Genomic DNA, 26,965 nt, shown 5'->3' on the forward strand with positions numbered 1-26,965 from the left:
ACGATATTAATGGGATAATCGTGAAAATATATTTTATTTTCATATATTTATTGCATTAGAGATGGGCACCTCATCTCCCTGATCTTTTATTTTTGCCCCCTGGTCCCCTTGTTGTTCAAAATAAATCAGGAAATCAATACAGGACTGCAGCTGGCGAGCTAGAGAGCTTTTTCAGATCAAGCCATGTGAGGATATTCAGGATTATTGTGATAATGGAAACTGAGTGATAAACGATAATACATTACTCAAAAAACACCCTCAAATATCATTCAAAGCTTTTTTTATTTTGTTTTTGTGCTCAGATTGACCTCATTTCAGACATTTAGCCCTCACTTATTATTCTTATGGAAAGCACAGAGACCAATTTTATTATGTAATGTTATATTAATTGCATCAAATTTTAGTTTTTAACTACTGGAGGTTAGATTGACAGGAGTCTCTACATAATAGGCTGTATAAGTAAACATAAATATCCCTTTTACTTGAGCAGGTCGGCTGTTTGGAGATATTTTAAGCCACTTTTATAACAACATTTAATTTGTTACAGAAAGTCAGGAACCTCTGACATGTTTTCAAACTCACTGTTAGAGCTGTAACGGTATTTTTGCCCAACATTGTGCCTCCGACGTCTAAAACCAAATGTTAAAATGCTCCTGCAAATGTACACTGTATGCACATCTGTACTAATAATCAATCGTGGCAGCTAATGACCGTCATCATGGAGGTGATCAGGTATTCTAACCTCTGGTGTTCTTTCAGGAGAGCAGAGTACTTCGCACAGTTCCTCTACTTGCTGCTTGTTTGCCACAAGGAAAATGCAACGTCATAGTTGGAAGGAGATTCAACGAGGAGAAGTAAGTCATATTTCCTGTCAGCGCACTGATTTTTAAATAAAATAAAACAATTTTCAACCTTTTTAAATATGTTTTGTTTTCGTCTCCTCTCTCAGGCACCCGGAGCTGGCTGCCGTATGTCGGGACAGCAGAACGCTGATCCTGTACCCGGGCCCCAAATCCCAAAACCTGGAGGAGTTAGTGCAATACCAGGAAGTGGGCAGTGTGAAACATAATGTGATCATCATAGACGGCACCTGGAGCCAGGCCAAGAACATGTTCCTCAAAAACAGCCTGTTCCACCTGCCGAAACAGGTGTGTAGAAGTGTGTTATCGCATTTTAAAAGGGGACGAGGTCAGACGTGGAGAGAACAGGAAGTTAATTCAGTCAATAAGATGAAGAGAATAAACACATTTCTGCCCTCAATTGTGTCATAAAGGCCAATTTACAGATATTCTTGGCTGGATTTACTGTAAATGTTTAAAATAGTCCGAATTTATGAGCCTCAATCACAAAACCTTGCTGGAACGGAGAAGAGTGGCCCTGTGCACCCGAGACGGTATAAACTCTCCCATTACACCCACTGGTGGGAAAGCTGCCTCACCCACGTGATATGACTAATTAAAACAAAATATCTCTTTAAATGTGGGAGAGTGAACACTTTGCACTCATCTCTTCCCTCTCGTTGTCCTAATATTCTTTGGTGTTTTATATAAACTGTAAATTATAGTTCGGAAGACTGAACGTTACGTGGACATTATATTTCAATATTTAATCTCTCGTTACAGTTTAATGACCAGTGCAGATTCCTCTTCAGTGGTTTCAATGCTGCTTTCATGCATCTATTTTAACTACACTTTGTTTTTCTTACTCCTAAAGTTATAATTCTGTTTTTGTTTTTGAGGAAGAAGAATATATTTATTGCTCAGACATGATATGACAAGTTAAATGAGTGTGTTAGAACAATCCTCACCAGCCTCCTACCACAGAAAAATAGAAATAAGTAAAGAAATATGCAAACAAACACAGGTTACAGGTTTCGTAGAAGAGGATTGAAGCATATGTGAGATGTGTTCTTTGGGAGTTCATTATAAGATCATGTCACAACCTTTTTTCTTTCAGTAACATCCTCGATCCAAAAGAGCAAAATGTACTTGCTGCCGGCAAAAGTCAGCAGATTGAATAACCTCTTATGTTTTGATATTTTTAGTGTATCTGGCAGACCTAGAAGGAGGCACATAAAATAACAGAGTTCTTCCACAATAAGAGACCAAATAGCTTTGAAACTTCACACATGACCAGAAACCACAGGGTTAGAGTGGAGATGCTTTAGCAAACCCTTCAGAGCTGATTTTATATGTGTGCGAGGTACAATTCTAACCTAAAGTTGTTATTCTTGAGCTTTAAATCCTGTTTGTACTAGTGGTAACAACAAATGAGGTTCAATACTACAGAAAAACACTTTTAGTAGCTTTTTTTATGTCAGAAATACAGCAGAATATCAGCTTATAATTAACTGATTAGTTTATTTTATTGTAGAGGACCACACACCACAGCATTTATAGCCTAAGCTAATTCCCAACGCCTGTCCCTAGTTTGGGGCCTTTAAAATAAATAAAACTCAGCAAGAGAACATAGAGGACACAAAGTAAGAAGTATTCAGGGCACAGCTTCCATGCTGAGAAGCTTAAGGTGTCATGTGTTGTTCCACTACTTCCTCCAGTATTTAAAACAGTTCCAGTAGCTCTAAAATCTGTCACTAAAATAAGCTGTGTTTCTAAAACTGCTTTACAATTCTAGCCGGCTGTTGTTTCACAAGTCATTTTCACAAGTTCATTTTTTAATGTGAAGCAGCAGGAGTTGGAAATGTTCTGTTTGCACTGGCAGTAATGTAACGCAGCTCTGATACGGCTGTTAGGAGAGTCAACAGCCAGGCTGATATCAATTAGACTAATTAAAAACAGTAAAGCTGGATTAAACATGCTCGCCTCGTCCTCTGTGAATCCCTCGTGCACGTGAAGGCAGTTTGAATCCAGCACAGGAATGGTTTATAATAAATGACGTTGATTTAAAGAAATGTAATAAAGGATTGTAACTTTAATTTCATACTGCTCATCACCTGTGCTTTGGTTTACCAGGTCCAGCTCAACCGGACTCTGTCCAGTCAGTATGTGATCCGCACGCAACCCTCCAACATCTGTCTGTCCACGCTGGAATGTGCTGCTGTCGCCCTCTCCATCCTGGAGCAGAATGACGACATCCAAGAGGTGACGTAGTGAAATAATTACCATTATTGTGCCATTAAATTAGCAGTAACAGATATTTTTGGCCAGCAGAAACAACACTCGGCTGTATTATTATCAGCAGCTAGCTGCTAAACTGTGTCTGTCTGCTGGTTGGTGCTGTCTGGTGTTGCTCAGTGGGTTTGTCAGCTGCCTGTGTCTGGAAATGAGGCTGATGAGAGCCGTAACACTGAACCTAAACAGTAAGGGCGCAGGCTTAACGACAAAATATGTTGTAATTTAATCTATTGTTAATTAAAGCAGCTTTAACATTACAGAAGTGTGAAATCAGTAAAGTCATATTCAGAGTTCCCATGTATCCTGGAAAACCTGGTAACTGATTGAAGTGATCAAATAGCCTGGAAATAATCCATATTGTCCTGAAACATGTTTATTGTATTTTTGCCTACATTAACCTTTAAGTCAATAATAGGCTTACTGGTACATTATATCAGTGGTTCCCAACCTTTTTCTTTTCAGAACCTTTTCTATTATTGAGTAAACTGACTGTGACATATTTTATGGATATTTAATATTATATTCAAACAATAACAGTAAGAACTGGGAGGAAAAAAGCGATTTTGATTCGTTTTGAGCAGATTATTTCCTGATAACTGTGTAAATGTTTTACACTTATTATTCTAATAATATAAATTTAATTATAAATACTTTTTTTCTTTTGACGAATTCGGTGTTTCTTTCCCCGTAAAGCTTGGTCGTTTTGTTTCTAATGCAGGACGAGGCTGTTCAGCAGGCAGTGGAGGTCGACAGAGTTTATATCTTGAATAATAACCTAAGCTTTAAAAAAAATAACAATTTCATTTACTTTTCTTAAACTTTAAAGGACTAGTAGGGGGGATCGTTTGTGAGCAAATGTTGTCTTGAATAGTCAAGAAAAGCTCCTGGAAAATTACTTCTTAAGAATACCTGACCACTCAGACGTTGCCGTAGAATAAATATATATATATATATATAAAGTAGAATATATCTTGTATTTTTAATCCCTCTTCCCTTTTGTCCATCTATGTCCAGGTTCTGCTGAGGCCCCTGAAGGCCCTGTGCTCCTTCCAGCTGCAGCACGGCGCCCAGATTCATCACAGCAAAGAGCATCTACTGAAGAACGGCATGTACGACAAACCGATGCCCAAGAACAAACGCAAGATAAAGAGGATGGAGAAACTCGTCACCGACCACAACATCTGCCCGAGATGAGGGAGCGACTGAGTGGAGAAACTGGGGCTCGACTCATCTCTGCTGTCCGCGCTGCACAGGACTGAATCGTCAGAGCAGCACGCCGCCACCACCGCCGCATCAGGGCGCAGGAAGGAAGGGAAACCACTGGACTTACTAGGGAGTTGTTGTCTTTTTTTCTTCTGTTTTTAGATTATTGTAATTTATGTATTTGTCATTAATTTAAAATAAATTAAGGACATGTTTAAGTGTCATGGTGTGACCAATAAATCAGGTTTTTATTTTGTTTATTGTTTTAAAAGCAGTTTACATCGTTCCTCCTCCTGCACTTTATAAACACTGTGGTGGTTCTGTTGTGATTGACTTCATGTGGTTATTACATCTGGAAAACTGTAATACGATAAGTTATTTTAACTACATTTTAAGTAACACAATCTCAGTTTTGTAAGTTTAAAAATATTCTTTATTAAGCAGCTTTTACTTTTAATTTTAAGTGACACTAACTTAGTTTCATAAGTTAAAGAAACATTCCTGACTTTTTACTCTGTATTTTGTTATCACAGTACAAATAAAAATGTTATGTCAGTGTCACGTAAATTACCAAAGCTAATTGAGCACGAATGTTTTTTTAATCTACAAAATTAAGTAAAATGTTTCGATGTTATTGGTTTCAACAATTTTCTTTTGTTGTTGAATGAACTTATCTGGTTTTACAGTAAAGGGCTGATTCCACTGATGTTTTTTAAATGAACGAAAATCTTCATTCAGACGTGTTAAAAAATAAAAAATTACTCTAAAACCTATGTGATACTTAATGAAACTACGAGACGCACACCATACATGTAAGCTCCTTAATATACAGTAAGGTACATTTTAGCTGTAATGTTTTTAAATATTTAAATGCAGGCCCACAAGTAATTGTACAGTAATTAGATATTACATAAAGAAATTTAAGTGAATCTGCACATGGTCCATAAATAATATCTCAATAAGGTCTAATAAGGTATTATAGGTCTCTTGCAAGTGTTGAATTTGCCTTTTCAGATGCTGAGAACTGAATTAAAGGATTTAAATATGCAAAAGAAAATGTGATTTAACTCGAGCTCATTAATTGTAAAACAGGCCGGTAAAGCGATGATGGAGTGACGGAGTCCACTACTTTTTAACTTTGTCATGAGTTTAAGGGTCAAATTACAGCTTTAATTAATAAGATGTACAGAATTTACCTCCTATAAAGAACAATTTGCTACAGAGGAGCTCTGGGACTCTGATATTACAAATGGTGATGAGTCTGGAAGGCTGGAAACAGTCTGACACGCCATATGTTTATACGTTTCATGTCTTAAATATAATTCTTAATAATCCTTCTATGTAATTGAGACACAAAACAGTTGATTAGTCGTATCAGATTACATTATGTGTATCATCCTGATTACAAAATGGCAGTTGTGAGTAAACAACACAGTGCAAGTACAAAAAATAAATAAGGAAATAGGAAATAATCAGGGTAATGTAGTCAGTAACCTCATCCAAGAATCACAATATTTAAGTAACTTTCTGTTACTTTTGGATTACAAGTGTGTAAATAAAAACAAGAGAAAATAAATGTCAACAAAAGGTATTGATTAAAGTGTAATTTAGAAGACAAAAGAGCAATTTAACCATTAAAAAGATTAAAAAATAAAAGAAATAGCATAAAAAATGTATTTTAAAAGTTTAATCCTGCCAAATAATTCAAAATGTTCCCTAAATGTAACTAATCTGATTACATACTTCCTCTTTTTGTTACTGTAATAGATTACAGTTACCTATGTTGTTGTTGTATCCTGATTACGTAACTCAGCTACATGTAATCTATTACTCCCCCTTAAGGCATGTAAACAATTTAAAAAAAAAAAAAAAAAATACATTAAAAGCAGCACACTCACTCGCTGTCAATCACAGCTCACATTCTTTAAAGAAAAATGTAAATAAATAAATAAACTTAAATGAATTTTTTCAGCCGGCAGTTGTTTTTGTAATAAAGCCTACAAGTTAGCCTCTGGTTGAACTACTGCGCATGCGTGTTTCGTGTCGGCCCCCGGTCGCTCCGCCATCTTTGTCGGCTACCCATTGTTCACTGTGGAGCTAGCGGCGGTGGTAAATCTGTTCATACTGCGCAATAAAATAACTCGACGGTGTCACAGGCAGCTGCCCGCGACAGTCGTGGATTTGCTCTCAGGGTTGCGACTTGTTCTCGGCCAGCAAGTGACACAGAATGGACGATGACCAGCCCAAAACCCTGTAAGTGTGTGTGTGTGTCTGCGTTACCGTTAGCTCGCCGCTAACAGTCAGTTTATGATCCCGGACTACTCTCCAGCGACCAAAACGCTCCTTTTCTCCGGCGTGGAGGGATTGTACCTTCTATTTCTGTTCAAATACAATAATTGTGTGTGCTTCTGCGCCGGGTTTCGATGAGCCTAACTAACGCGGTTTCATTTAAAAGCTGAAATACATGTAGCTCCTTTCTCTGGGCAATTTCGGCTCGTTAGCCAGCGAGCTAATTCCAGAAGAATCTCAAATGAACGCGTCGCTTCGCATCGTTTTTTTACCGGTGTTAAAGTTGTATTTGTGTTTGATTTAAAAGCTACTGTGCGTGTTTTGTGTGTGCCGAATTAAATAGGGACTTGTATTTATTAGCCGTAATGTATCAGACATCGCTTTGCACCGCAAGTATGTCTGACGATGAGCAGGAGGACACTAAATTGCCTGTTTTTTCTATGGAGTCTGGTGTGCCATCGCTAAATTAACGTTACTCGCGATAGAATGATTGCAAAAAAAAAAGCCTAACGATATTAATCAATCAATTATTTAATTAAACCTTTTATTTAAGCATCGAGAAACAGAAATATGCAGTTCAAACGAAATATAGTAAAATTCCGCTGGAAAATAATTCATAATAAACAAGTATAATTAATAATATTCAATTAAATAATAATAATAGTTCAAAGGACGGCATTGATTCCTTATTTGTATGAATTTCTGATACCAGTAACTGAATGTTAATATATGCTAATTTTAAAAAACGAGTTATTTTTGTTACCAGGTTAAGATTAACTTAAATCTATTTAGAGCCAGCAGTGATGTAAGGATAAGGTAATAATGTTAGCGAGTTGTCCCTTGCTGCACCCTATGTTTAGCTGAAGAGCTTATTATTAAATACAGGCGACAGAGCTGTCTGGACATTTCAATTTACATGACTCATGAAGGGGGATTTGGAAATCTGCATATTCCTGAGAGCTGGTATCTATTTGTTTTTATTGTTTTTGTGTTTTTGTGTGAGATTTTGGCATTTAAACACATTTTTATGGGCTCTTTATGGTAAAAAGTCCCCGTTGGAGTCCGTTATAGTCTATTTTAGCAACACTGCCAGACAACAGCAGCAGGTTATATTATAGGGAGATTAAAGAGAGGAGGAGGAGGAGGGTTGAAATGTCTTAAAAGTTGCATAAATATGCTTTTGTGTGTGTTTTTTTACAACCCAAAAACCCTACAGGAAAGGGAAGCGTCATTATCAGACAGGTAAAGCCTTTTATTTTGAAGAGGCGAACAATTAAGATAAACGAGACCAGGTACTCTACTCGCACTTTAAAAGACAAAACACAAGCGAGGCAACCACCCCGTAAGCCATGTGCACAGGCATGTGTGTGTAAATGAAAACAATCTAACAGCCTAACCCAATCAGATCCTGCTGATCGAGTGTCTCAGGAACTAGTCAACCAGTCACAGGGCTGGATGTTGGCTGCTTCAGCACATCACAAAGCAGTAATTAGTCCCGTCTTGTGTCTTCTGTCCACTTTTCCCATCCAGGTATGTGGGGAATCTGTCCAGGGACGTGACAGAGGCCCTCATCTTGGAGTTGTTTGGCCAAATTGGACCCTGCAAGAGCTGTAAAATGATAGTAGATGTAAGTCGGTTTGTCATCTTTCTCACTCTGTGTCGATGCTTCCCCCCCTTTTTCTTTTTTAAGGCCGAAGAGATGCTTTGGCTACAACACAACATTCCCGTTTGGCGTTAAACCTCAAGGACAACAGCAGTTTTCCCTTTGAGAACTCGTACATAAACACCTCGTATCCGAACGTTGTGATCCCATTTTGTCGCTTACTCATCTCTGCGGATGTCTCGTCTTGTTAAGCCACAACTATTTTTACATTGAAGTATTATAGTGTTATTGCAGCCTCCCATTTTAATGCTAAATGATGACATCATTATATGTACTTCGGGTTGTATAATAGCGACAGTGAATTACAGTACGACTGAAATTAAATAGCATTTTTTTTAGCTCTGTAAATCACTACTCCGGTGTCCTCTTTTATTAAAATTTATATTATTATAATTTTTGGTTTCATGATGGCGCCCCCTATTTGCGTTAATTTAACGGAAGTTCCTGTATCCACGTACGTAGGTGGAGGCTGTTGCGATAATAGATGGAGAAAGTGACGTAGCTTCGGCCTCGCTCGCTCTGGAAACACCAGCAGTCTTGCTTACCATCCCAATTCACCTCAACTGTGCCGTTTGCGTCCCGCAGCGTGCCATTGTTTCGGTCCAATGAGATTTTTCATTCAACTTAAAGTCAACAGTTAACAGGAGGCAAGTGGAGGAAGAGTAGTACAAACAGGTACTGAGAAGAAACCTGCTGTAATAATTAACAATAAGTGTTGAGCCACCTTAAATCCTCAAAGGGAAATTTCTTCACCACAAACAGTCCTAATGGAGACCGTAGTTCGATCCAGCCCATCGCATCTTACATAAAGCGGTAACGTCAGCCACATTAGCTTTCCTGCTAAAGTCTCCTCCTTTTTATATAACTTATAAACACCAACAAACGTCTTTCCCTGAACCATTGAAGTGCTCTTTAGCTGCTTATTAAAAGGCATGTAAACGTGTCGCTTGGATCCGGTTCGACGCCGGTGTGGTTCTTGCTCTTCAGTTGCACTAACAAGACGCCGTTTGTCCGTGACATGTAGACTACAGCTTATTTGCTTTGCCTCTCGCGCCCCTGCGGTATAACGCCGGCACTCTTGCAGCCTGCCTGTCAATCAAAACGCAGACGGCATTCCTGATGTTTTCCACAAATTCCCTCCCCCCTTTTTCTTCCTTTTTTTTCCTTTAACAATAAACTATTAACACACACGTTGATGTTATGTTGTGGACTAAATGTGGTTTCAGTTGGACTAATATTTGTATTTCCCGTCCACTCCAGACAGCAGGTCATGATCCGTACTGCTTTGTGGAGTTCTATGAGCATAGACATGCCACTGCCACAATTGCAGCCATGAATGGTCGGAAAATTCTGGGTAAGGTAAGCAATCATATCTCCTGGGTGAGTCAACTGAGGGCAAGGCTTGGGTGGGCAGGGTTCAAATGAAGCGGCTGGAGGGGGAGAAAGAAAAACCAACAACTTGTATCTTGTTAAAAACCGTATCTTCCTGCTCCACTTCATTTCATTTGTTTTATTCCCCCGTGCACTTTATTCTTTCTGTGCACAGTCTGAAATGACCAGGGTGGGAACAACCAGACACTGAACTCTGTAACCTCACTGCTGTGAAGTATCCAGGGAAAAAAAAAAAAAAAAAAACCTAACGTCTGAGTACTCAACTATGTGAGCTTTTGGGTTTTTGTTTGTACTTGTTTCCCGGTGTCGTGCTTTCTCTTGGTATTAACACATGTCAGTAGCTACTCCATCAAGTTGATTTGGCCTGGATTCAAAACACAAAAGCCATCAGATTACTAGATTGTTAGTGTGTGTTTGGACTTATTTATGTGTTTTTAGTCCCTCTCAAAAGTAGCCTAAAAAGATTGTGAAAGTGTCTTTTGCTTTTGTTTTCATTCCTCTACAAAGGGTTCAGTTCAGTTGATTAAATATTGATAATTTATGATTGAATTTAGACCTTTTCTCATGTTTCCCACAGAAACTGAAGCTATGAATATTTCAGTAATGTTTATTTTTCATCACTGCACAATATCTGATGTGTGTAACAATATAATTGTTTAATAAAAGTTTTGCACTCTAGGGCCTTTTGAAATCAACTGAAGCCAGCAATCATTAGGATTACTGATTGTTTTGAGGTATAAAATAGTGAAAAAGACCCGGTGGCATATTCAGGTGTCTTATTTTGTCCGACCAACAGTTTAAGAAATCAAGAATATTTAGTTAAATATGATAGAAAAACAGCAAATATTCCCTATTTTAGAGAAACTGGAACCAGTTTCTTTGCATTTATACTTAAACATAATTTGAAATCTATTATCAGAAGTAGTTTTTTAGATTTTAGACATTTGAAAAAATATGTAATTAAAGCCCCGATGAACTGACTTTCCAGGTTTAGTTGTAATAGTGCGAACTGATACAACAAATATTGAACTTAATACACTTTAAATGCCATATTTTTGCCGTCTTTTTCTGTATTAGATAACATACCTATTAGGGTGTAAACAAAGTGATGTTTGGGTTGTTTCTATATTGTCACTGTCGCTCGCCATGCTGTCTCTGCTTTTAATTAAGAGTTTTTCCTTGAGTGAGTTTTGCCATCTGTGTATGAATTGATTTAACATGGCCCTGCTGTGTAATCATTGCTACGTGTAACTTTTTTTTTATTTTTAATTGATGCTCTTCTGTGGCCCTACATCTTTTTTACTGCTATGTGTTCTCTTTTGCAAAGTTATTTCCACATAGAATCCACATAAGAGCAAACTTGGAGAGAAAATACATTCAGTTGAAAATATTTTATCCTCAACAGGTATTGAAGGACCATTTGAGGAGTATAACAAGTTCGTAAAAATCACTTGTTTGTAAGTCCCTTGTTATTTGGACCTTACTTCCTACAGTTTTGCTCCAAATTTTTTACTAGACTGAGACTGAAATGTTCCTGATTATGAAGGTGAAATCTTGATATCCCTTTTTATATATTCTCCACTGTATTTTACTGTTTTTTTTTTTTTAATTAATTAATGCAAAGGTATGTAAAATTAGATAATAACAATGGATAAATACATTTGTACTTGAACCCAAGAGACCACCTTATTAAAAAAAAAAGAAAAAGTTCTCAATCACAAAATATAACCTAAGTAAAACTGGTGTGTGACAAAACCTCTAATCAAAGAAAAAGCACCTTCCTCTCTTCTGCATTCGTACCTTCACTTCTCACCTTTGTCCTCTTCCTCGCTCTCTGCAACTGTCTCTCTTGCAGGAGGTCAAGGTCAACTGGGCCACGACGCCAACCAGCCAAAAGAAAGACACAAGCAGTAAGTATTATCAATTATCTCAAGGTTTAGCGTAGTTTATGCTCGGAAAATGGTTCCTCCCTTCGAGGTTAAAGGTAGAATTTATTATAATGTTGTCCAGATACAATACTATATACGTAACATTAGGGAACAAAACGACATTGCTCATGCAAATAAGTATAAGAAAGAAGAAGCAAATTTAGCCTCTAAGACAGGAAATAGTGCAGTTTTAGTTGATATGTAGGACTATAAATGTGTAAAGAGGTTGTGCAGTAAGGTAGTAAATGTATTGAGAACAGGTTGTAGACAGGTATTTACATGAATATATAAATTTACATATAGATCAGAATGAGCCACCGCACACAGAACTGATTGTACTGAGACTTTATTAGGGGTGTGTGTGTGTGTGTGTGTGTTCTACTACTATAAGAACAGATAAAATACTAAATAAATAAGCAAGTAGTATTAAGAGTGAAGTGTATGACCCTTGTTTCATTAAAACCAGTAAAATGTTTAAAGGATAAAGGAAAGCATCAGTTAGGGAAGGTTTTATTATTTTTTTTAATCGTTTTTATTGTGTTAAATTATTGTTTTGTATTAAAGTGAATGTGTGTGTGTTTTTATTTTAGGTCACTTCCATGTCTTTGTTGGAGATCTAAGTCCTGAAATTACCACAGATGACATAAAAGCAGCTTTTGCTCCGTTTGGGAAAATATCGTAAGTGTTTTACACGTGATCGCTATTAGTCTGTTTTAATTGTGTATTTTATTTTGAAAAGACCGAAACCTGCAGCCTAGTACATGCTGCCTTTTATTGAGGACTACTTTTAGAGGCGGATTAATCCACATTTGGTGCTATAGTGCGTATTTGTGGCAGCAGGATTGTGTTTAAAACAAACTACAGTGTGTGTGTTCATGTTAATGAACCCAGTGCAACAGTGTGGCTCACTGATGTGCTTTTAATAAACAATAAAGCTCTATAGCTCAGAGGAAGAGGATATATCTGGCTTTAGATTCACACAAAATACTTTGCATTTAATTCCATGAAATCATCCTGTTGTATAACATAAAATAACGCTACCATGCAGCATATATGCACCTTTTAATCTCCAGTTAAACGATAAATTAAACATTATCATCGAGGTACTTTCTTAATAATATGAAATCCTCGACTGACTGCGTGTTTATGTTTGTCCGTAGGGATTGTCGAGTGGTGAAAGACATGGCCACAGGTAAATCTAAAGGCTATGGCTTTGTCTCCTTCTTCAACAAATGGGTAAGTGTGCCAATAAAGGGCCGTGTGTTAGAGGACACAGAAAACATTAGTAGGTTCTGATTGTTGAAAACCAGGGTTTATAGAGAGGTGGTGTTTTTTTTTTTTTTTGTTTGGTGACTCAGGAGTGTTTGTGTGTTTGCTCTTGTTTATAATCAGGATGCGGAGAACGCCATACAGCAGATGGGAGGACAGTGGTTGGGAGGGAGGCAGATCAGGACCAACTGGGCCACAAGGAAGCCTGCTCCTAAAACTACAAATGAAAGTAAGTTAACACACTGTAAAAAAAAAACACAATTCTTCTTGTATTGAGCAAAAAAAATCGGTTTTACTTGAAAATATAGCTACTGAACGACATTAATGGGGCTTAAAACTGGAAAAAATGCCCCAAATTTAATCAAGTTGTGCACCTTATTGAGCTGAATTCAAGAATCTTTACCCTTTTTTTTAATCTAAAAACTTACAGTAAGACACATTTTCTTCAAACATAATAAAAAATAAGTGACTTCATCTTCATGAAAGCACCAGAAGCTTCTTATTTTTAGCAATTTTTTTATTAAAACAATGAAAAAACTAAACAGCTGCTTCATTTCCAACACTGGGAACTCTCGTTCCTCTGCTGGGATATTATACAAACCATTGTTACTGGTTGAATCGAGCTCAATATTAACTGTAATATCTCATTAAGACAAAGTCAGATATATTTTCTGAAAACAAAATCACCTTTTTAATGCAAAATTTCCCAGAAACAGGACTTTTTTTGGGGGTGTTTCCTTGAGATTCCTGACTATATTTAGCCCTCTTCAGTTCAGGGGATGCACAACATCTATTGGATGGATTGCCATTAAATTCTATACAGAAATTCATATTATCAGGATCAATCGTAATAACTGTTGATCCTCTGATCTTCCTCTTAATACCCCCATCAAATCAAAATTTAAATACAATTAACAGTAAAACTAATGACATAAGCAACAACTCTTAACTACCTTTTTCCAGCTGTGACTGAGAACATAAATAATGATGGTGTATGTTTCTTTATTATAACTGTCAACTGACTTCAACACCTTCCTATAAAATATCTAAACTTATTTTCCCCTTTAGCCACCAGTACCAAGCAGTTATCCTTTGATGAGGTGGTCAACCAGTCCAGCCCCAGCAACTGCACCGTCTACTGCGGGGGAGTCACGATGGGTCTCACGGGTGAGTCGTGCTACTTTTCTCCATAACATTACACTGCAGGTTTAAAAGCACTACTTTAAAAAAAACATGGAATATTAACTTTTTTTTTTTATTCTTGTTTGTAGAGCAAATTATGAGACAGACCTTCTCACCTTTCGGCCAAATAATGGAAATCCGCGTTTTCCCAGACAAAGGCTACTCATTCGTGAGGTAAGCTGACTCTCAACAGTCGCATATTAACCTCACGTATGTGCAGGATGACTTGAGATCTCTCTCTCTCCCCCTCTCTCTCTCCCCCTCTCTCCCTCTGTGTGTGCAGGTTCAACTCCCATGAAGCAGCAGCTCATGCCATTGTTTCTGTCAACGGCACATCCATAGAGGGCTATGTCGTTAAGTGTTACTGGGGCAAGGAAACAACAGACATGGTTAGCCCCATACAGCAAGTTCAGATGCCACAGGTATGCACCAGAATCGCCTCCTTAACATTACATGAAACCCCCACGTATGGCTGCTACAGTGCTCGTCCCTTTGCCTGTGAGCTCCTCGGTGTGCTGTAATGTGATACTCCCCCGCGTCCTGAAATATTTCCTCCATATGTCAGCAGAACACGGTGAGCTTTGCGGCGGCGCAGCCCTACAGCCAGTGGGGTCAGTGGTACAGCAACACGCAGCAGATTGGTCAATACGTGCCCAATGGATGGCAGGTGCCGAGCTACGGAGTCTACGGGCAGACCTGGGATCAGCAGGGCTACAAGTGAGTACCGGAGAGGAACAGCTGGGGAGAGGGAATGCGACAACATGTTGTTTCCAAAGTTCTTCCTCCTCCGTAAATCTGTTTTATCTCTAGTTACCGTCTTAACTACGGGGCTAAATTTAATGACATTCCCTATAGCAGCGTGGGAGCTGGCAGGGTTCGACCTCTTCAGAAGATTTAAGGGGGAAATATCTATATCATATGTGCCTGCTAGCATTTAGCCAGCTAGTGCTAACTCACAGTAATGGACACATATTTGAAAAAGGATAAGAGCTGACGAGCAGATCTCTTGTTTTGGTTAGTTTTGTACATTTGCCGCAGTGTTTATCGGTGGGTTTTTAAAGACATGTTGCTGAAAGGTGGGCTGCCCTTGCCGTAAGCTAATGCTTATTGTGCGGCCTTTGCCTTCCCTTTTAGTAACGGCGTTCACTCGCTTTGTGATACAAGCAACAGTGTGGATGTCCGCCTTGTTTAATAACTGAGTATTGGACTATTTTGTGCAGTCGCAGCTGTATTTACGCTTCATTCGCTGCGATGGAGAGCGAGGGATGTGCTGAGCAGTGGAAATAGCTTTGCTAGAGACAATAACTGGGCCTTTTTGTCCTGAGGGGAGCAGATTAAAGTGGTTTCTGAATAAACACTGAAATAAGGTGGAGAATTAAAGTATAATTAAAAGGGTGAAATAAGAAACTACCTACTAGAAATATAAATAAACCACAGTTACACTCTGTGGGATACACTCTCGTACATGTTGCCTTTCAATTTAATTAATCGGCTCTTTCTCGTCTCCTTAATTTTAATATTTAATACACACTGTTGTTAAGAATAGCTAGATAAGGCTGCATGAAAAAGAAAAGACCCCAAAAACTCAGAGCGTCCTGGTGCGTAGACAGATATGTTCGTCTCTCTTGGCCAGATTACAACTCGATTACAGTCCGTCTCCACCACCTGAAGCTGTTTGCGAACTGCCAGAAGGATAATAACCTGTGCGAGCAAACGTGGATGAATTGTATTTATAAACTTAAGAGTGTAAAGGTCTCTCCTCCCATCCCTCCCCCCCTCGGGGCTCTCCTCTCACCCACACACATCATTAAATAGTTGAACTCATCGTCAGGGATCAGCAGCCTCCTGTGTGGAAATCACCTCTTATTTCTGTGGCTGGTTTTCAGCGAGACTTTTTATTTTTATAGCTGATGGCAGATATTTCCGTCCGATGGCTGAACAAAGTGCTTAGGAGGAGTTTATGTATGTATGAGAAACAGATTTCAGTTCGTGTCCCACTTAAGAGTACATTTAGCTTTGTTGATGTCTGATAGCTTTCCAATCACTGTGTCCTTTTATGGTTTCATTAGTTTTTATTTCTATTCTGTTTATTTAAGTGGGTTTGCTCATTTCAGTTTAGTTTAAATTGTTTAAACATGTTTAGTTTTTATTAATTGAAGTGTTTTTTTTAAGCTCAGAATAGACATTACAATACAAACACGCTGACTCACACTCCATGTAGACTTCCCTTTCTCAACAGATGGACCAAACACCTCCTCACATTTGTTGAGTTTTTATTTAATTTCAGTTGCTTAAATTGATTCTTCACACCTAGTTTTAGCTTTTAGTTTTCACTAGAATAACCTGGCTAACTTGTTTCTGTCTTGTTTTCCAGTCATTTACACGCCGGCGCCGGATGGACAGGTGTGGGCGCCGTGAGCAACGGGGGCATGGTGGAGCCCGCGCAGGGCGTCAACGGGACGGTGCTAACCAACCAGGCCGGCATGAGCACCGCCGGCTACCACACCCACTGATCACCGACCGCTGTAGCGCCTCTCCGAGCCTCTTCGTGGCCGCTATTTAAAAAAAAAAAAAAAAAAAAAAAAGGATGATACTCTGCTGGGGAGGAAAAGGAGCGCTTTAGATGTGCTCTCTCTGTTACCACACACACACAAGTTATTCTGTTAGTGAGGCCTGGTACGCCATTTTTTTAACAACTCTGCCGGCCCGTAACGTCACCCACTGCCCAAAATCTGCAAGTGTAAAGAAATAAAACGAAACAAAAAAAAACCCAACTCCAGAACACTTTAACAGCCATCGCTAATGCACCTTGCATTCCCCGGGCCCATTTTATTGTTTGGCGTATTTTTGTAATGCCTGCAGATAACCGGCCAAAATGTAAATTATACGACCGTGTCAAGATATTTCTAGCACAGCCACGTTTTAGTTTAAAAAGCAAAGGAAATGTTCAGCTAATGAATTGTATAATAAAACAACAGGTTTTTTTTTTTCTTTTTGGTTTTTGTTTTCAGCCCCTCAGAGCCAAAGAGCAAGGGCAGAATTTTATACCAATGTTTAACAATCAGACGGGGAGAAGAGGCGACCAACTCAACAGTCCACAGTAGAGAGAAAAAAAAGGAGGGGGGTGTGGTTTTTATTATTATTGTTTTCTGTCTCAATTTGAAAAACCTCTCCCCGCTCTGGTCGGTCTCCACCTGCTCACTAAAGTGAAACGAGTCCGAAGCGAGTTCTCAGGGTGTTGTCGAGGTCATTCTGTGAAACGTAGGAAATCACTGAGTAAGAGGCGGGCAGGTTCGAGGGGGACGGCGGACGCCACAAACACGAGTTTTAATAAAACAAATATTCAACGCTCCTTTTACCTTCGTCTCCCGGGAAACGGACCGAACGGATCGAGCATCCAGTATGTGGATGAGGTGTGTGTGTGTGTGTGTATGTGCGTGTGTGTGTGTGTGTCTGTGTGTGTGTGTGTGTGCGCGCTCGCGTGTGTGCATGAACTTTGATGCTTTTACACACACAAGACAACGTCCAATTCTTCTTCTTCTTCTTCTTCTTCCCCTGAAACAGGAAAAAAGGACTACGCCATCTTTTTCTTTCGCCGTCATTTTCAAGTGTAATTTTCTTTCTTTAAAATGCTGACATTGTATAAAGAGCTTTTGCCTTTTTTCTTTTCTTTTTTTGTTTTTTGTTGTTTAATTTCGGGACTGTCTTTATAAAGAGATGTTTTCCGTGACATGTGAGACCTTTTTATGTTTGTTTTATAAAACATGGAGTTGGCTGTCAACTGTCAAGTTTTTATTTTTTAAAAATTAGATTTTCAATATCTCAAATAAAACCAATTGCAGGGATTACTGCCACTCTTATCTTACTTATAGGCAGACGAATATTGCACAAATACTTTCACAAAAATTTGAAATACTAAGGGGGTTTTATTTTATTTTTTGTTTTTATGTTTTTGCATTCCACTTTCTTTTGTAATTTTTCCTGTTTTATGTAACAGTCTGTACTGAATCTGTATAAAGACGACATGTTTAATTAAGGACGCGTGCTTTCGCTCCAGAGAACAGCTGGTTGACGGTAGCATCCCTGTCCAGAGCTGATCCGTGTACAGTAGAGAGCAACATTTTGATTCTTCCAGAGGCTTGGAGGGACATGCAGCATTGCTATGCAGTGCAAAAAGAAAAAGGAAAAAAAAAAAAAAAAAAAAGCCTTTCGATTGACAAGTAATCCATAATTTAAGTTATTCTGTTTTAAAAACCTAAAATAACGATTGTTTTTATAGATTAAGAAACAACCTCGTGATCAGATTTTTTTGCACTGTGGCCACCGTCATTTTTAATATAGTTGGGGGAGAAAAACAAACATCCGTTGTGTTGCCTTATTATCAAGTGAGTTACTTTTTAATTTAACCAAAAAAATAAATAAAAATCATCCGAGAGTAGGCGGTGCCTAAGAATGTTTTCAGTATTTTTTGGTTTTTTTTTTTTTGGCGAGGGAAGTTTCTGTTGATGCTTCAGTAACATGGTTTGAGTTTTTGCTTTGTCCCATTAAATTGCTGATGCTTAAAACAGCGTCCGTTCACACTGTTTGAATCGTGTTTTGAACGTGATAGACGGGCTGGTTGTCCGTCTGGGTTTCCCCTCGTCAGTGTGGCTGCTGTGGGACGATGTTGGTGCTCATCCATGAGAGTTTTGGGAAGATGGTGACCTCCCTGCAGCATATAATAGTTTTATCTATCAGATATTGGCATTATATCTGCAGCCCTGATCTCTAAATATCTGCATCAGCCATTAAAAAAACTAAAATTCAGGCCTACAACTAACAATATCTTTCACTATCAACTAATCTGCTGATTGTTTTCTAGATTCATCGATCAGTTTAGGTCATTTAATGTCAAAAAGTTGTTCTAAAATGTTCCAAATCCCAAACTGACTTCTTCAAAGGTTGGCTTTTTTTTTTTTTTTTTTCCCCGAAACCGAAGATATTAACTTAACTTATTTAGAAGGTATTTTGATAATAGATTAATTGTTATAACGTCTTTACTGTGAGGGTTTGCTGCTTTCCTCTGATCTATAACTTAACTGTTAATTTAATAGATGTTCATCTGAAAACTCAAATCAACTTGAACAGGTATAATGTTTACCATCCAGCACACTAATATTTGTTAATTAGCACTAAATACAATAAGTATTATTTCTAAAGAGATGAATAAAGCCGGTGCTGGAGGATGTTTGGTGTATTATTTATATAATAATCTACAATCATCTGTTTATAATTATTATCTTCATAATGTTGTTTGTTCAACTAATGGTACAAAATGAATTAAAAACTAATTAAAATTATTTGTAGGAAAGCAAACAAATATTTACATCTGAGAAGCTTTAAACATGAAAATTACTGAAACAATTATCTATATAGTTAGGTAATTAATTTCCTGTCGATTGATTCATTGACTAATCATTTCAGCTGTACTTGGATGTGCTGTTGGGTAATTTAATCTATAACCAAACATAATATTTTATAAGATCACTGCATGTTTTGAATGCTAGAAGCTTCATTTGTTGAGTGATTAATAAATGTAATGAAGAAAGTAAAATATCTCCCTCTGAAATGTAGTGAAATAGTGTCATGAGACTACAAACAGTACCTAAAACGTATAATCCAATACAAAATCCATAATAATAATTCAATCATAGTGGCAGTTAACACTTTATAATAAAGTTTTCTCAATTTTCTGCTCTTAAAAACACCAAAATCCTAAAAAAAAAAAAAAAAACAAGCATTTAACCTTCCAACCCCGGCGCGAACTCCACCTCCCATGATGCAGCGCTCCCAGCGAGAGACCGCCCACCGTTGCCCGCCCACGTGATCGCCTCCGACCAATCGGGAGTGTCGTTACAGGCGCAATGCGGCGGTCGGGATGTAAGGAGGAATGGCGACGGTCGAGGCGGTTTTGGAGGCCAGAGTCGAGCTGGATTTGACCAAACAGAAGCGGATCGCAGGTAGTTTAAAGACCCGTTTTAAAAAACTACAGTCAGTACAGTGGCGTGTGACCCGGATGGTGCGTTTACGGGGAGGTAGTTAAACACATGCATGAGACATTTTGAAGCAGGATGTAACTGTTTATAATGTGTTTGCAAAACTAAACCCCCCTTTAAAAAAAAAAAAAAGATGTGTTTTAGATTAAAGTTTAATTGTGTGATTTAATTTTTTATTATTTTATTTATTTTTAATATGAAGTTCTGTCATTTCCACATATTTATATATTTCCTCCCCCCCTTTTTTTTTTTTTTTAAGGTTTGAACGCCCCTCACTTCCAACTAAAACTCCTAAAATGGACACTGAAGTGAAATTGTCCTCCTCACCCGGCGCGGCGGCACACGCCTCCACCGCCCCCGCCAACCTGGCGGCAAAACAGGGCGACAGCAGGAAGTCCACGTCCACGACTCCCGCCTTCCTCTCCAACCTGGGCAGGGCCACGCTGCGCGGCATCCGGAAGTGTCCGCAGTGTGGCGTCTACAACGGCACCCGTGGGCTCAGCTGCAAGAACAAGGCCTGTGGGATCTCCCTCAGGAACGCCTCGGCGGCGAGCAAGAGCAGCGCCGTGGAGGTGGTGAAGGTGATAATAGACAGCGAGGAGAGGGAGGGGAAGGAGGGCGTCCTGGTCGGCGGCGCCGGCGGAGGCGTGCAGGTGTTCTCGGTGTGTCACAGAGGAAGAGGAGCCACGGCGACGCAGCTCGGCTTCGTTGAACTCGTTCCCACTGACACCGCCATCGCCACGGGCGACGGCACCACCTTGCTCACCCGCATCAACCTGGGGCGCTGCTTCCTGCCCTCTTGCAGGCAGGGTCACAAGTCAAATCAGGGCGAGGCAGAAGCGGCGGGCGGTGGCGGCAGCGGCGGTGGCGGCGGCGGCTCCAAACAGTCGTCCGACAGCCTCTGCGTCCACATCAAGCAAGCCATAGAGTGCCGCAGCCGCGCCACGCCGCTGACCTTGAAGAGCTCCGTCCTGGAGGGCCTGCAGGCGTCCGTTCAGGCGAGGGAGGAGCTGTGGGCGCTCGCCACCGAGTCCCCGGGGCCCCTGGTGCAGCGCGTCGCAAAAGACACCCTGGTGGTGAAGTGCCATACGGATTCCCAGCATCCTCTGGGGCTGCTGCACCTCACCGTGGGCGCCGACGGGCTTCTGGAGGCCTCGAAGAGCGGACGGAGGAGCCGGGAGCAGCAGCAGCCGCAGGGCGTCTTCCAGTGCGCCTGTCAGGGCGGCGGCGGCGGCAGAAGAAGCAAAGCTGGCGTTGAAGGATCCGCCAGCGCTCCCGCCTCGCTCACGCCACAACCCTGCCTTCACTTCTACGCCTGCGTGTGTGCCTTCGCGAGCGACGAGAAACTGGCCTCAGAGTTCGCCGCTTTCATCAGCTACAACCCGAGTGGTACGGCGACCGATCCTTCAGACCCGGGTTTAAAGGCGGCCGCGAAATACTCGAAGAAAACCCCCAAATATTCTTAAATATAAAAATATTGTCTTGCTTTGATTTGATTTATTATTTTTCTTCAAACTAGCATAAAAATATTTCCACCGAAAACGTTTCAAACGGAAGAAAAAATGACCTAAAATTTAAACATTTTGTTTGTTTTGTTTATTGAGCTAAATTTAAGAATTTGTACGTTTTATTTTAATGTTAATAATTTGCCTATAAAAAAGCCTCAAGTGGCCGTTTGAGGAACTGCAGGTTTGTCTTCATTTACCAACGATTATCAATCATCTCACACTGCCAGGCTAACTGTTTCCCTCCGTTTCAAGTCTTTATGCTAAGCTAAGCTACAACGGCCCCCGTTTGTCTTTCCTCCCTCTCAGGCGTGCAGCCGACCTCCACCAGCAGGGGGCCCAGCGAGAAGCCCCTGCAGCAGGTCGTACCGCTCAACTCCCACCATCAGCCCAAGAAGCTCCGCCTCTGTGAATCTCTCTCTGGTTGTTTCATCTTTTAACTGATTTTTATTGCAAACATTTTTATCACTTTTCTTCTGTTTTTGTCTCATTGTCCTTCCTTTTCTGTTTCCCCCTCGTTTCCTTTACTCTCCTGCCCATCAGTGGCCTCTCCTTCTGGGGTGGGGAAAGAGGGAGTGTCGGCCTCCGGCCTGAGGAAAGCTGGTCAGAGGAAAGCCCCTGGTGCTGGTGGGCTGAAGGCTCCAGGTGCTGCCCTCCCTCCCTCACTACTCCCCCCTCTCTCTCTCTCTCTTTTCATCTTTTCCTGCCTAAATCTGTCCGTTAAAGAAGCTTTACATCGTCTTAGACATCTGTCTCTATCTTTTATCATTCCTCTCTGCCTCTAATCCTGCAGTGCTAATCCCTCATCCACTCGCTTTAAAAGAACAGGGGCCCGCACTGTAGCGGAGCATATTTTAACATTTAATTAGTTAAAGGTCATAAAGAGGAAATATGTGGGTGGGTGGTCGGCTGAGAATTAAAGCAGGTAACGAGCGTTTGTGTTGTGTTCAGGTGTGGATGAGCGTACGGTGGTGATGGGCTTCCCCCAGTGGCTGGCCGGGGTCACAGAGAGGATCCACCAGACGATGCACTACCAGTTTGATGGTAAAGCTGAAGCTTGTTTACTGACTGGTCTCATTATTATTAATAATAATAACATCATTAATAACATGTTTAATTAAGAAAGAAAGTAGTTGGAAAAACATGCAAAAAATGCGTTAAAGTTGAGTTAAACAAGGTGATAATTAGCCTGATCAGCCAGCGCCAGTAATCAATACACACATTATTAAACCATTAATCAAACTAATAATTAACATCCGTTAACGTCAGACAACATTATCAGACTTTAACAGCTACGTAATGTTTGTGTAGATGTGACGAAATGTTAAATATGATGAATATAGTGAGTTTTGAGCTCCCTGCACCAAACTCCCTTTAAGAAATGGCACATTTAAACAGTTCCTTACGTGTCCGTAAAAACACGTGACTCTAGAAACACGAGCTGAAGATCGCTGTTTATCGACGGTCTTCTGGTCAATTCGGCATCAATATAATCAATAAAGATTAACTGTATTCTGGACAAACTTTACATTTTGTCGCCTCTGCCTCTGTTGTAGCTGCGCTGTTTCAGTGAGAAAAGATTGCAGGAATCTCCTAAAACAGTCGACTTATCAGGGCTAAAATCACATATTTTGAACTGGGTTTTAAAGAAATTGTTCTACTTTTTGGGGAAATACGCTTAATTAGCTTTCTTCTCAAGATTTAGATGTGTCTGATGATTTTTAAATCTACATAAAATGACACAAACCATCTTTTGGTAAAAATGTATTTGCATTTGGATGTTTTCAGTTAGGAGTCTCCTGTTATTAAATCTCTGCAGGAGGATTAGTTTGGTTGTTGCACACAATTAAAGACAAGTTGTTGTTGTTGTTTTTTGTTGTTGTTGTCAGGGAAACCTCAACCTCTGGTGTACCACATTCCTCAGGAGTTCTTCAATGCTCTGCAGCAGCGTCTGTCGCTGAGCTCCAAGAAGAAGAGGCTGCCCAACTTCACAACAGGTGGAAGAAAATATGTTGACCTGAATTAATGAGACGTCGTTAATGAGGCAGTTTGTGTATAAAAGTATTTTAGTACAATATTGTGATAGTTTAGAGGGAAATATTTATATATTTTAACAACTGTATTTACTTTGCAGATTAAGAGTTTATATGAATATTTTTTTAAAAAGTACAATGCAAGCAGCAACCAAACATTTAGACCTTTTTGAGTCTAGTTGGAGCTTTTTTTTAATACATAAATATATGTATATGTTGGTCTGTTTATTAGTATTTTGGTTAATAAACAGTAGGTGCTGTGTACAGACATTTTCCCCATTAAACTTCTCAGAGGGTTTCTTTTAAAATTATTTTTCGAGCCTCAAAGTGTTAAAATGATTCAATATTTCAGCAAAAAAAGGTACAAAAATTAATCAAAATTTGTGCTGCAGAACATTTTTTACTTCTTTTCAACCCTCATTAATCGTATCAGTATTAACAATCTAATAATGTCTCATATACAGTAATAATCAGTCACAGGGGACATTTCACAGCACAACCAGACTTTAACATCATTATTTTAACACTTTTAATTGTGTATAAAGGATCTGAGTGAACAAATATCGACTCTCTCTCTCTTTATGTCTCTTTCTGTGGACGTCAGCGTTTGTGAGCGGCTGTTTCTCCAAGTACACCTGGCACATCACCGACATCATGCAGGTCAAACGCATCTTTGACACCCCGGAGGTAAACGCTGCCTCCCTCCCTCCCTCCTTCCTCTCTCACTCTCATATGTATTTATATTATATTTTAGGTTTCAGGTTGATTTTCAATGTAAAAACCTCTCCAAAAGCTGTTCCTCTAACAGTCCAGCTGCCAAAAAGACAATAAAAGTTGATAAAAACGTCTTTTTTTGCCCGATTTTTACCTCTCAGAGTGCATCCAAGCTCCTTGACCTTATTGGATGAGGTTGTCTGCAGCCTGAGAGTAACGGCGGACGTGTTTCAATGCAGCCGAATCCACATATTTTTCTGTTTTTGTTGTCAGACAACCAAAACCACGTCTGCTACCGCATCCAGCTGAGCTGCTGTTTTTATGCTTGTAAAACACAGACAAATGTCAGCAAAACAACTTTAAATTATACGATAAACGTCGCTGCTGAAGAGCTGAGACGTTTCCAGTTGGATGCCGTGTATATTCATTACTGAGAGCTGAATGTTTGCTTTAAGTAATTTAAATACTAAAATTGAAATGAAAAATGTCACTTTAACCCTTTAAAGTTGCATCCTCAGTTATATTGTTTTCCTGTTTAACAACGTGTGATAAAAATATTCACAAAAGCTCAATTTCTTTGTATTTTTATATCAAAATCCAACAGTTTTGTCTTCCTGTGAAACAAAATGTGACACATGCTTACGTAAGAACTGATTACAACCAATAATTAAACATTCTGTCTTCAACTTTCAGTGTCACAGAGCGCAGATTGATTAATTAACTACTACCACAGTGTTTGTGGAGGGCTGAGCTCATTGATTACTGAACAAAAACACAACTTTATCAGTGATTTTGGGTGAAACTGGATCATATTTAAAGGGTAAAATATTGTCTGGTTTTCCCTCTGATAAAATATGAAGGCAATACATGTTATATACAGGTATAACAATGGTGTTTGATTACTAAAAACTATATAATATAGATTAAGAAGGCAGACAAAAATAACAAATATAATCAGAACTAAGTAAAATGAAATCTACAAAGAAATACAATAAATTAAGGTAGATTATGTCTAAAAACCAGACTGAAGATGATGCCTTTATTACTTTATTCTATTTTATTTCCATTTTTTATTTCTTTATTTACATTTTTTCGGCTTCTCTTCTGCTCTTATCGTTGTATTTTGGTGTTCTGTATTTTTAAATGCGTAAACTTTTAAAAGGTGCTATATAAATAAAGTTATTATTATTATGTGAGATTAATCTCTCTCCACCTCCCCGCGTGTCCTCCAGTTGCCTCTCGAGCTCTCTCACAGCTTCGTAAAGAACGCCAACGGCTCTTATTCGCGGTTTCGCTGCCCCGAGCCGCCGCCTGAACCTCAGTTACAGGACGGAATAAAGACGGAGCGACCGCTGGCGATACGACCGATGGAGCTCCGCACCTTCCTCAAAGTCGGCGAGTGACTGTTTATTTGTTTATTAGGAGCCACAACAGTCGCTATTCTTGCAAAAATACTCACATTACTCATCACCATATACCTCGTAATGCACATATTCTGTAAATAAAACACTAACAATGGACAAACTCTTTAAAGAAACACACAAAAACAACAAAAAAAGATGATTTAACAAATATCATCAAAATCTAACAGATAAACGTCATAATTTCACCTAAAGATCACTTATTAAGGGATTAAACCGTATATATTATTTACAGGACCGGGCTCCGCAGACCAGAAGGAGGCGAGTCCGTTCGTGATCGAGTGGATCCCCGACGTTCTCCCTCGCTGTCAGATGGGAGAACTTCGGCTCAGCTTCGAGTTCGGCCACCAGCAGAGCGGCCAGCCGGAGAGCTCGCCGGAGAAAGGAGGTCGAAACAGGTCGGACCCGAGCCAATCCAAACTCACGAAGGCCGTTGAAGTCCTTCAAGTGATTGTCTGATATTGATTATTGTGTGTGACTTACCCTTTAATATCTATGTTATATTATGCAAAGTGTGGATAATCAATTGTCTGTAGAGGAGCATTAACGTCTTTTTTGTTAATGCTAAATATTCATGTCAAACTCATGAAAAACTACAAAAAATACAGTATATTTTTTGGAAAAATATATTTTTCAAGCATTTTTAAGCAGGAAGAAGTTAAAAAAAAACATTTAAAACAAACTTTTTTTTTATGAATTTGATAAAAAATTAGTTTCTTTCACCATATTTAAACTAGTTTTAAAGGTGTTTCTGTTTGTTACAACTTTAAAAGTTTTTCTATGTAAAGCTTAAAGAAAATAAAACACATGTAATGGAGAAAATGTCTCTTTACTGGCACAAATAAACTAAAATAGGGAGTTAAATGTCTTTTAGTATTACAACTAGCCGTTATTACGTTGAGTCGTTACTATGGAGACGATACGCCGTCTCCTCTAGTTGCGTTGGCGTGAACTCGCCCTGGTTGCACTTTTTGGTCTGAACCTGAGGTTTGAGTGCAGCCTCACTGAGACTCTGAGCTTTGTTCTTCACTATAAACCACCGGTTTCCAACCTCGTGGGTCCCGACCCCCAGCAGGGGTCGCCAAAGCTTCGTAAGGGGTCACAAGGAAGGAAACCTTTAAAATGTGAACACAGTAGGACTTTATCATATCAGCAGTTCATTCATTTCTGTAAAGGAAACTAAATTAAACTGTTATT

At 39.3% G+C, this 26,965-nt stretch overlaps 3 protein-coding genes across 7 annotated transcripts in view; all 3 read left to right on the plus strand.

Moving 5' to 3' along the window:
* Positions 1–5,106, plus strand: part of dtwd2 (DTW domain containing 2) — a 9,028-nt gene extending 3,922 nt beyond the window's left edge. The window contains exons 3-6 of the mRNA XM_051412875.1: positions 760–854; positions 950–1,148; positions 2,973–3,101; positions 4,149–5,106. Of these exons, the coding sequence (XP_051268835.1) occupies positions 760–854; positions 950–1,148; positions 2,973–3,101; positions 4,149–4,328 (603 nt within the window). The 3' untranslated portion in view covers positions 4,329–5,106. The remainder of the gene's footprint in view (positions 1–759; positions 855–949; positions 1,149–2,972; positions 3,102–4,148) is intronic.
* A 1,269-nt stretch (positions 5,107–6,375) lies between these two features.
* Positions 6,376–17,841, plus strand: LOC127370276 (cytotoxic granule associated RNA binding protein TIA1). 2 transcript variants are annotated; one of them, XM_051412205.1, is made up of 12 exons: positions 6,376–6,590; positions 8,157–8,253; positions 9,550–9,648; positions 11,537–11,591; positions 12,200–12,287; positions 12,770–12,845; positions 13,002–13,107; positions 13,947–14,045; positions 14,150–14,234; positions 14,344–14,482; positions 14,626–14,777; positions 16,435–17,841. In XM_051412205.1, exons 1-12 carry the CDS (start codon positions 6,565–6,567, stop codon positions 16,571–16,573), a joined length of 1,161 nt encoding a protein of 386 aa, XP_051268165.1. In that variant the 5' UTR covers positions 6,376–6,564; the 3' UTR covers positions 16,574–17,841. The 2 variants fall into 2 exon arrangements, with proteins under 2 accessions (XP_051268165.1, XP_051268166.1); XM_051412206.1 differs by having other exon boundaries at positions 14,629–14,777.
* Positions 17,842–18,595: 754 nt separating this feature from the next.
* On the plus strand, positions 18,596–26,590 carry cunh2orf42 (chromosome unknown C2orf42 homolog). 4 transcript variants are annotated; one of them, XM_051412202.1, is made up of 9 exons: positions 18,596–20,134; positions 20,355–21,484; positions 21,910–22,023; positions 22,144–22,245; positions 22,552–22,644; positions 23,490–23,597; positions 24,238–24,320; positions 25,580–25,742; positions 26,004–26,590. In XM_051412202.1, exons 2-9 carry the CDS (start codon positions 20,392–20,394, stop codon positions 26,225–26,227), a joined length of 1,980 nt encoding a protein of 659 aa, XP_051268162.1. In that variant the 5' UTR covers positions 18,596–20,134; positions 20,355–20,391; the 3' UTR covers positions 26,228–26,590. The 4 variants fall into 4 exon arrangements, with proteins under 4 accessions (XP_051268162.1, XP_051268161.1, XP_051268163.1 ...); XM_051412201.1 differs by having other exon boundaries at positions 18,596–20,059; XM_051412203.1 differs by lacking the exon at positions 22,144–22,245 and having other exon boundaries at positions 18,596–20,059.
* Positions 26,591–26,965: the final 375 nt, after the last annotated feature.

This window comes from Dicentrarchus labrax, unplaced genomic scaffold (assembly GCF_905237075.1).
Source record: "Dicentrarchus labrax unplaced genomic scaffold, dlabrax2021, whole genome shotgun sequence".
Classification (NCBI taxonomy): Eukaryota; Metazoa; Chordata; class Actinopteri; family Moronidae; genus Dicentrarchus; species Dicentrarchus labrax.

Excerpts from the sequence above, each read along its gene's own strand:
- LOC127370276 (XM_051412205.1), top strand. The coding sequence starts at position 6,565 with ATGGACGATGACCAGCCCAAAACCCT. Across the intron at positions 9,649-11,536 it reads GTCGGAAAATTCTGGGTAAG|GAGGTCAAGGTCAACTGGGC; the intron begins GTAAGCAATCAT and ends TCTCTCTTGCAG. Across the intron at positions 12,846-13,001 it reads TCTCCTTCTTCAACAAATGG|GATGCGGAGAACGCCATACA; the intron begins GTAAGTGTGCCA and ends GTTTATAATCAG.
- cunh2orf42 (XM_051412202.1), top strand. The coding sequence starts at position 20,392 with ATGGACACTGAAGTGAAATTGTCCTCCTCACCCGGCGCGGCGGCACAC. Across the intron at positions 23,598-24,237 it reads GCTGCCCAACTTCACAACAG|CGTTTGTGAGCGGCTGTTTC; the intron begins GTGGAAGAAAAT and ends TGTGGACGTCAG. Across the intron at positions 25,743-26,003 it reads CCGCACCTTCCTCAAAGTCG|GACCGGGCTCCGCAGACCAG; the intron begins GCGAGTGACTGT and ends TATTATTTACAG.